The sequence below is a fragment of the Priapulus caudatus genome, unplaced genomic scaffold, assembly GCF_000485595.1.
Source record: "Priapulus caudatus unplaced genomic scaffold, Priapulus_caudatus-5.0.1 Scaffold257, whole genome shotgun sequence".
Classification (NCBI taxonomy): Eukaryota; Metazoa; Priapulida; class Priapulimorpha; order Priapulimorphida; family Priapulidae; genus Priapulus; species Priapulus caudatus.
Window position 1 is genome coordinate 227,562 of NW_014577318.1, and position 9,334 is coordinate 236,895.

The following is a 9,334-nucleotide window of genomic DNA, read 5'->3' on the forward strand; positions in this document are numbered from 1 at the left end:
TCCCTCCGCCTTAAAACGAAGGTACACACACTCCACCGGCGCCCTAAAAGAGCCGCTACAACCGGTATGCCACAACTCCCGCCTAAAGGTAACGGTAATCACACTCCCCGCCTAATTCGAGGCAACCGGCGTTGACAACTTCCCTCCCCGCTAAATGTACCCGGTACAACTCCCCGTCTGAAAAGGACAGTCTCGGTCAACACCACTCCCGGCCTAACCAGGCTAACTGGTTTACACAGACTCTCCGCCTAAAGGAAACCGTCGATACACTCCGCCGGCCTAAAGAACGGGCTTATCGCCACGCGTAACAGACGTCCCCGGCCATAAACCAACCATCACTCATGGCCCTGACCTCGTGTGCCGGTGTAACGCTAACCTTCCCGCCTAAAGGGAAACGTCCGGCCGGTCCAAACAACCTCCCCCCGCCTGAAAGGAACAGCGCTAATACAGACCTCTTCTCCCCCGGCTCTAACCTAGGAACCCGCCTCCGGTAACAGACCTCCCCACGCTTGTGTGGGTAAGGGAAGGGTAACAACTCCCCACCTTTAACAGGAAGCGGTAACACACACTCCCCGCCTAAAGGCAGGTAGCCACCAACTCCCCCACCCGTAAGAGGAAGCGCGACGGTAACAAAAACCTCCCACGCTAAAACAGGAAGGCCGCCGTAACCAACTCCCCGCCTAAAGGAAGGGTAACAACTTCCCCAGCCTAATAGGAACGTAACAACGCTCCCCCGCCCTAAAGGAAGGTAAACAACTTCCCCACCTTATACCAAGCGAACTCCCGGCTTCAACAAACTCCCCCGCCTGATAAGCGATCTATCCGTCCATCCCCGGGTAACAGACTCCCCACTCCGCCTAAAGGAACCCCCCCTGTCCGGTAAAACCCCGCCTAAAGGAAGGTTAAACAAACCTCCCCGACTAAAAGGAAAGGTAACAACTCCCACACCTAAAGCCGAAGGTAACAACTCCCGGCTAAGGAATCGGTAACAACTCCCGGCCTTAAAGGAAGGTCAACAAGCTCCCCAGCCTAAAGAAAGGGTATACAACGCTCCCCGCCCTTAAGAAGCGAAGTACAATACTCCCCGCCTAAAGCGAAGGCTAACAACACTCTCCCGCCTAAAAGGAAGGTAAACAACTCCCCGCTAAATGCGAGCGGTAACAACTTCCCGCCTAAGCAGGAAGGGTAAGACAACTCCCCGCCTAAAGGAAGGTAACAACTCCCCCCTAAAGGAAGGTACCACAACTCCCCACCTAAAGGAAGGTCAAACAACTCCGCCACCTAAAGGAACGGTAACAAACTCCCCGCCTAAAGGTAAGGGTTAAGACAACTCCCCGCCTAAATGGAACGTAAATAACTCCCCGCCTAAAGGAATACGGTAACAACTTCCCGCTGAAACGGAAGTAATAACTCCCCGCCACCTAAATTGAAGCGGTAACAGAACTCCCCACCCTTAAGCTGAGGAACGGTGAGACACGACTCCCCCGCCTAATCAGGAATGCGTTTACAACTCCCCGCCCTAAAGGAAGGGTAACAACTCCCCGCCTAAAGGAAGGTAACACAACTCCCGCGCCATAAAGGGAAGGTAACAAACTCCTCGCTGAAAGGAAAGTAACAACTACCCCCATCTAAAGGAAGGTAACACTCTTCTCCTAAAGGAACCCCCCGGGGCTAAGCAGAACTTGCACCGCCCCTAAACGCGAAGCGCTAACCAACTCGTCCCTCCGCCTCCACAAAGGGAACCAGGGTAAACAACTCCCACCTAAAGGAAAAGGTAACAGGCTCCCCGCCTACAAGTGAACGCGTAACAACTCCCGCCTAAAGGAACCGGTAACAACTCCCGCCTATAAGGAAAGTAACAAGAACTCCCCGCCTAAAAGGAAGCCTGGTAACAACTCCCCACCTAAAGGACGTAAAACAACGTCCCACCTAAAGGAAGGTAACAACTCCCCACCTAAGGAAGGTAACAACTCCCCGCCTAAAGGAAGGTAACAACTCCCCGCCTAAAGGAAGGTAACAACTCCCCGCCTAAAGGAAGGTAACAACTCCCCGCCTAAAGGAAGCTGGTAACAACTCCTCACCCTACAAGGTAAGGCTTAACACACTCCCGCTAAATGGAAGGTAAACCAACCTCCCCGCCCATGAAAGGACACGTAACAACTCCCCACCTAATAGCGAAGGTAAACCTCCCCGCCTACAAGGAAGCCGTAACAACCTCCCCGCCTTAAAGGAGGCTGGTAACAAACTCGCCGGCCTGAAAGGAACGGCTACACAACTCCTCCGCCTAAAGGAAGGTAACAACTCCCCGCCTAAAGGAAGGTAACAACTCCCCGCCTAAAGGAAGGTAACAACTCCCCGCCTAAAGGAAGGTACAACTCCCCGCCTAAAGCGAATGGTAAAAAACGCCCCGGCCTAAAGGAAGTAAACACTCTCCTCACCGTAATAGGAACTGGTGAGTCAACTCCGCCCTAAATAACTCTGCTCCGTCCGTTTCACGCCATTGGCGCGACAATCCATACATTCGTAGAATTGTACCTTTATCAGAACAGACGTTCTGTCCTCTTGTTACTCAATCAATGACACTTCAATGTATCGTTCTGTTGACCTCTCTCCGTGACCCACGATGGCAGCTGGTGGTCGAACGATGCTGCCACCTTATAGGAGACAAATAACGTTTTATGTTGTGATATTTCCGGGGTGTGACCGTCATCGCGTGTCATGTGGGGGATTTTAATCATATGACGGCATCGTTTATTGCCATGCAGCACGTAACCATGGCTATATTATTAATATATACTATATATATATATATACTACTGATATATATAAACCATAGCTACAAACACACATATATAGCTTCTGACGAAGAATTATTGAAAGCGAATATGAAATGACTGTCTCTGTTTGGCACGCGATTCGTTGTTTCCTGGCAAGAACAGACGGGAGCGCCTGCGGAGCGAGGCGAGACGAGAGATAGAGTGATGCGATGGCGAGCGAGAGAGAGAGAATAGAGCTTGACGGCGAAGACGCGAGCGAGGAGAGAGAGACCGAGGAGCGAGCGACGAGAGAGAGGAAGATGTGAGTCGCGACCGACGAGCGAGAGACGAGAGAGTAGAGAGAGAGGGTTAGGAGAGGGAGAGCCAGAAGAGAAAGCTGACGCGTGTGTGTATCTCTGCTGTGCAGTAATGTTCGCCTTGGCCGGAGGGTAGCTGGTGAAGTTTAACTACATGATGATGGGATACTACAGAGTGAGCTATTAGCCCACAGGAGTGGCTGACGCTGGCCAAGCTACTGCAAGGAGAACACCTAGCGTGGTAAACACTCACATCTCACTCCACTTCTCTTCCCGTGTACTCACTATATGCTCCCAGTATACTATTCTCTCAGCCTCTCTCACTGTTTTTTTCTCTTCCTGTCCTCACGCTCGCCTATGCATTGGTCGTCAGCTTTCGTCTTTTCTACTTAGCGTCTGTAGTGTGTGCCCGTGCGTGCGACTCGTGCGGTGCGGTGTCGGTCGGTTTGCGGTACGACTGTGTGCTGTGTGTTGTATGTGGTGTGCGTGTGCGGGCCGTCGCCGGTGTGTGTGTGCGTGCTGTGCCGTGCGCCTGTGTGTGTGTGCTCTTGTGATCTGGGTGTTTGGTGTGTGGTGTGCCTGTGTGCGTTGTGGTGTGCCTGTGCTGTATGTGTCACCCGCTTGTGCCTTGCGTGTGCAAGTGTGTGTGTTGTGTGTATGTTGTGTCTGGGGCCCGGCGCGGTGCCTGCTGTTGTGTGCCTGTGTGTTGTGTGGCTGTTGTGTGTGTGTCTGCGCCTATATGTGTGTGTGTGTGTCTGTGTGTGTGTGTGTGTGTGTATGTCGTGTGCGTCATGTGCGTGTGTGTTGTGCGTGTGTGCCTGGTGCTCGTTAGTAAAGTCCCCATCCCGCGGCAAGCTGTTGGGATATCAAGACAAGCATGTTCGTGCCCTCGTTGGCAAGGGACGTGGTTAGTGTAGCCTGGCGAGCAGACGTAGTAGATGCTGCGCAGCATGCGTCCATCAACGCTAGCATAGAATTATATGCAACGTCTATAATTTGCGTTTACGCTGCCAACTTTAGTAACATGTATCCTCTCAGGTTCAACCCGGACCGGTCCGTGAATAGCGCCCTGATGCGGCGCGACAGGCCGGCAGGCATCATTCACGTGATGTCTTGTCATCGGCTCTCCCGTTAACAAGATGACAGGTATGGGATACACAAACGGGTTGACGCACCGACGAATTGCGGTGTCATGACATCTTGTTTCCAGCACTACACGCGTAGATGTTGACCAAACGGTTGTTGGACTCACACACGCGTGGATAACCGCTCTTCGCATCCTGGGCAGCGTGGGGACGTAGGTGTCGTGGGCGGTGGCGCTGGGTGGCGTGGGCGTGGCGTGGCGTGCGTGGCGTAGTCGGTAACGGCGTGTTGTGGCGTGGCGTAAGCGTGGCCGTGCCGCGGGGGCGATGCGTGGCTCCGTGGCCCGTGGCGTCGGCGGTCGCGTGGACCGTCGCGTTGGTGCCCCCGTGTGGTGCGTCGCGCGTGGCCAGTCTGTGGTGCGTAGCCGTGCGTCGGCGTTGACGTTGGCGTGGCGTGGCGTGGGCGTGGCGCTGGCGTGGCCCGTGGCGTGGGCGTGTGCGGTCGCGATCGCTGGGGCGTGACGTGGTCCTCGGTTTGCGTCTCGGCACCGCATCTCCTAGCGTGCGTGGCGGTCGGTGACGTGGCGTGGACCGTGGGTGTGGTGGCGTTCCGTGGCGTCGGCTGGGGGCTACGGGTGCGGTGTGCCGGTAGCCGTAGCGCTGCCGTGGCGCCAGCTGGGCGTAGGCGTGCGAGGCTTAGGCGTCGCGTGCTAGCGTGGCGATCGGCTGGTGGGGCGTCAGCGTGTCGTGCGTCGGTCGTAGGCGCTGCCGCGACGTCGGCGTGGCACGCCGTAGCGTTAGCGCTGCGCGTTGGCGTCGGCGTGGCGTGGCCGGGTGGCGATGCGGGCGTGCGTGGGTGGCGTGGGCCGTTGTGGGACCGTCGGTGTGTGCCGGCGTGTGCTTGTACGTGGGCGCGTGGGCCGTGGCGTGCGCGTTGTGCGCGTGCGTGGGCGTTGGCGTGGCGTCGTGCGTGGCGATGTTTCCGTCGTCGGGCTGCCGGGCGTCGCGTCGGATCGTGGGCCGTGATCGTTGGTCGTGGGTGGGCGTCGTCCGGTTCGCCTGGCGCGTCGGCGTCGGCGTGCCCGACCGCTGGCGTCGGCTGGCCGTGGCGTGGCATGGCAGGCTTCGCTTGCGCTGCGCCTGCGGTGGCCGTGTCGTGGGGGCCGGGGCGGGCGCGGGCCGGGGGCTGAGGCGGGGCGGTCGCGCCAGCCCGCTGGCGGCACCGGCCGGGGCGCGGCGCTGCGCCCGCGGGCGGCGGGCCGGGCAAGCGGGGCGCGGCGCCGGGCACTGGGGCGGCGCGGGGCGGGGCGGCGGATGGCGGGGGCGGGCGTCCGGGGGCGGAGCGGGGCGGGGCGTAGCGGACCCGGGGCCGTGGCGGGGCGTTGGGGCGGGGCGGAGCGTCCCCCCGCGTGGGAGCGGGGCCGTGCGGCCTCGGCGGGGCGGGGCGACGGGCGCGGGGCGCGTGGGGCGGCGGCGGGCGGGCCGGGGCGGGCGCGGGCGGCGCGTGCGAGGGTCGTGGGGGGCGTGGACGTGGCGGGGGGGCGTGGCGCTCAACCGGGCGGCGGGGGGCGGGCGGGTCGGGGCGGCCGGCGGGCGTGGCGGGGCGGGGCGCGCCGTCGAGGCGGCGCGGGGGCACGGGGCGGGCGGGGCGGGGCGGGGGGGGGCGGGGCCGGGGTCCGGGGCCGTGGCGTGGCGGCGCGTGCGATCGGGGCGCGACGTGCGGGGTGGGCGGAGCGCGCGGGCGGGACGGGCGGGGCTCGTTGTGTTTGCGGGGCGGGGCGGGGGCGGCGGCCCCGGGGCGGGCGGAGCGGGGCGGGGGCGCGAGCTCCCCCCGCCCCAGCAGCGGGCGGGGCGGGGCGGGGCGGGGCGGAGCGGGGGGGAGCGCGGGCGTGCGGGCGGGGCGTTGAGTCGGGGCGGGGCCGGGGCGTGAGGCGCGGGCCGCGAGGGGCGGGTCGGAAGCTTGGAGCGCGCGCGGGGGCCGGGCGGGGCGGGGGCGGCGGGCGGGTGGGCGCGGGGCGTGACGGGGCGGGCGTGGCCGGGGGGGGGCGCGGGCGGGGCGGGCGGCGGGGCCGGGGCGGCGGGGGGGCTGGCGGGGCGAGCGGGGGCGGGACGGGGCGGACCGGCGGCCCCCGGGCCGCGCGGGCGTCGCCTGCCGGCCGGCTATCCGGGCGCCGACCCCCCGCGCGCCGCCCCCGGGGGGCGGGGGCGGGGGCGGGGGGGGGCGGGGCGGGACCGCGGGCCGGGCGCCGGGGCGGGCGTGAGGACGGGCATTGGGCGGGGCGGGCGTGCGCGGGGGCGGGGGGGGGCGGGCGGGGGCGGGCCGGGGGCCGGGGTGCCGCGGGCGGGGCGGGGCGGGGCGGCGGGGGCCGGGGCGGGGCGGACGGGGCGGGGCGGGCGGGCGGGGGGAGCCGGGACGGGGGGCCGGGGCGGGGGGCGGGGCCGGGCGGGCGGGGGGGCGGGCGGCGGCGGGGCGGAGCGGAGCGGGTCGGGCGGGGCGCGGGGTCGGGCGGAGCGGGGGGGAAGCGTGGAGGGGGCGGGGCGGGGCGGGAGCGGGGCGGGCGGGGGAAGCGGGCAGCGAGGGCGGGGGAGCGGAGGCGGGGCGGAGGCGGGGCGGGGCGGGGCAGCGGGCGGGACCGGCGGCGGGCGGGGGCGGGGCGGGGGCCGGGCGGGGCGAAGCCGGAGCGGGCGGACGGGGAGCGGGGCGGGGGGGCGGGGCGGGGCGGGGCGGGCGGGGCGGGGCGGGGGCGGGACGGGGCGGGGCGGGGCGTGGCCCGGGGCGGGGGGAGCGGAGGCGGGGCGGGCGGGGAGCGCAGGGCCGGGCGGGGGCGGGCGGGGCGGGGCGGTGCGGGGCGGGCGGGCGGGGCGGGGGGCCGGAAGCGGGCGGGGGAGGCATGGGCGGGCGGGGCGGGCGGGGGGGGCGGGGCGCGGGCCGGGCGGGGCGAGCGGGGGCGGGCGCGGGGCCGCGGGCGCGGGCGTGCGCGGGTCGGGGCGCAGGTCGCGGGCGGTGCGGGGCGGGCGGGGCGGGGCCGGCGGGGCGGGGGCCGGGGGCGGGCGGGGCGGGGCGGGGCGGGGCGGGGCCGGGGCGGGGCGGGGCGGGGGGGGCCGCGGCGCGAGCGGGCGGGCGGCAGGCGGGGCGGGGACGGGCCGGGCGGGCGGCGCGGGGCCACGCGCGGGGGGGTGGCGGGGAGTCGGCGGCGGGCGGGGCGGGGGCGCGGGCGGGCGGGGGCCGGGCGGCCGGGGCGGAACGGGCAGCCGGGAAGGGAAGGGGGGCGGCAGCGGGCGGGGAAGGAAAGCGGGACCGGGACCCGGGGCGGAGACCGCGGACAGGAGCGAGATGCACGGGCACCGCCGGGGGGAGCGCAGGCGCGCCGCGCACGAGGGAAGGCGGCCGGAAGGCAAGAGCAGAAAAACACACCGAGACAACAGCGGACGGCCACACCGGCAACGAAACCAACCGCGGGAAGCGGGCGCGACAAAGAGCGGCGCGCAACAGGAGGAGGGAAGAAGGGAGCAGGGGAAAAGAAAGCGCCGGACACACACACACACACACACACACACACACACACACACACACACACACACACACACACACACACACACACACAAACACGCACACACGCACACACGCACACACGCACACACGCACACACGCACACACGCACAAACACGCACGTACGCACTCTCTCTTCATTTAGCATCAGTGCACGTTATTTTGCAAAGATGTTGAGATATATATCTGTGCGCTTATGCCGATCGGATGTAGATAGTGTCATCAGTAACAGTTTGGATTATGCGGAGTTAACGAGCACATTGATGCCCGCGATTACACGCAAACATAATATTTTATATTGGTCTTAACGGTCTAATTAAAGCTCTGAAAGTTCATTATTTTTGACAGAAATAAAATCGTTGAGGGAAATATCGCTGCCGTCCAAGCCCACCCACGTCCCGATACTGCAGAACAAAAATCAATTTCCTTATTGCGCGCGCGTGTGTGTGTATAGCACGCACGATGCCTCGGCGGGTGGTGGGGTGATTCAGTGAGAAGAGCTGGACCGCCGCACTGATGACAGTTACTGTCCCTTGTCGGCACTTTACGGAGTGCGAAGCAGGCCCGACCCTCGCTGGGGTTGTCGCCCGGCGCGCGCCCTTCCGTGGCGTCGTCAACGACGGCGCTGTCGCTGCCGCCGCGCTGTAAACGCATGTCTGCCGGTCAGCCTTCCGTCTCGTCCAATCTCGTTACCGGTGACCGCTCTGTGGTCAGTGATGACGTCACTCGTGGCGGCGGCGGCGGCGGCGGCGGCGGCGGGGGGGGCTCCGTGGCTTCGCTGTTTTGCTTAATGGAGGACCGTCGGTGCCGCAGCTGCGCCTGACTGCCGCAGAGCAGCCGGCGGATGTGTCGACTTTCCTTCCGATGTCCCCGCCAGCAGATTGAGCGACGCCGGCGTGCGATCGGCAGGCAGGCATTGTATGCCGGAGATGGTGGTCAGTGCGTGAGAGCAGAGGCGGGGCGGTGTGGGTGCGCGTGTGTGTGTGTGTGTGTGTGTGTGCGTGTGTGCGTGCGCGCGCGCGTGTGTGTGTGTGTGTGTCTGTGTGTGTGCATGCGCGCGTGCGCGTGCGTGTGTCTGTGTGTGCGTATATATGTGTATGCGTGCGTGCGCGTGCGCGTGTGTGTGTGCATGCGTGCGAGCGCGTGCGTGTGGCTCTGTGTGTGCGTATATATGTGCATGCGTGCGTGCGCGTGCGTGTGGCTCTGTGTGTGCGTATATATGTGCATGCGTGCGTGCGTGTGCGTGTGTAAGCGGAGCGAGAGAGACGCTCTCTCTACCTCTCTCTCGCCGTCGGTCTCTCTCTCTCTCTCTCTCTACCTTCCCCTTTCTCTCTCTCTCTTCTCTTTCTCTCTCTCTCTACCTCTCTCTCGCCGTCGCTCTCGCTCTCTCTCTCTCTCCCTCCCTCTCTCCTCTCTCTCTGTCTCTCTATCTCTCTCTCAGAGAGATAGAGAGAGAGAGAGAGACGAAGAGAGAGAGAGAGAGAGAGAGAGAGAGAGAGAGAGAGAGAGAGAGAGAGAGAGAGAGAGAGAGAGAGAGAGAGAGAGTACGAGAGAGAGAGAGAGAGAGAGAGAGAGAGAGAGAGAGAGAGAGAGAGAGAGAGAGAGAGAGAGAGAGAAAATTTTAACAGA

The 9,334-nt window shown here is 64.8% G+C and overlaps 1 protein-coding gene across 1 annotated transcript in view; it reads right to left on the bottom strand.

Moving 5' to 3' along the window:
- Positions 1–9,334, bottom strand: part of LOC106808164 (translation initiation factor IF-2-like) — a gene marked incomplete at its 5' end in the record, with an annotated part of 16,970 nt that overhangs the window by 2,742 nt on the left and 4,894 nt on the right. Inside the window, 4 exons of the mRNA XM_014810752.1 lie at positions 5,991–6,114; positions 6,477–6,575; positions 7,086–7,153; positions 7,373–7,432. Coding sequence (XP_014666238.1) covers positions 5,991–6,114; positions 6,477–6,575; positions 7,086–7,153; positions 7,373–7,432 — 351 coding nt within the window. The remainder of the gene's footprint in view (positions 1–5,990; positions 6,115–6,476; positions 6,576–7,085; positions 7,154–7,372; positions 7,433–9,334) is intronic.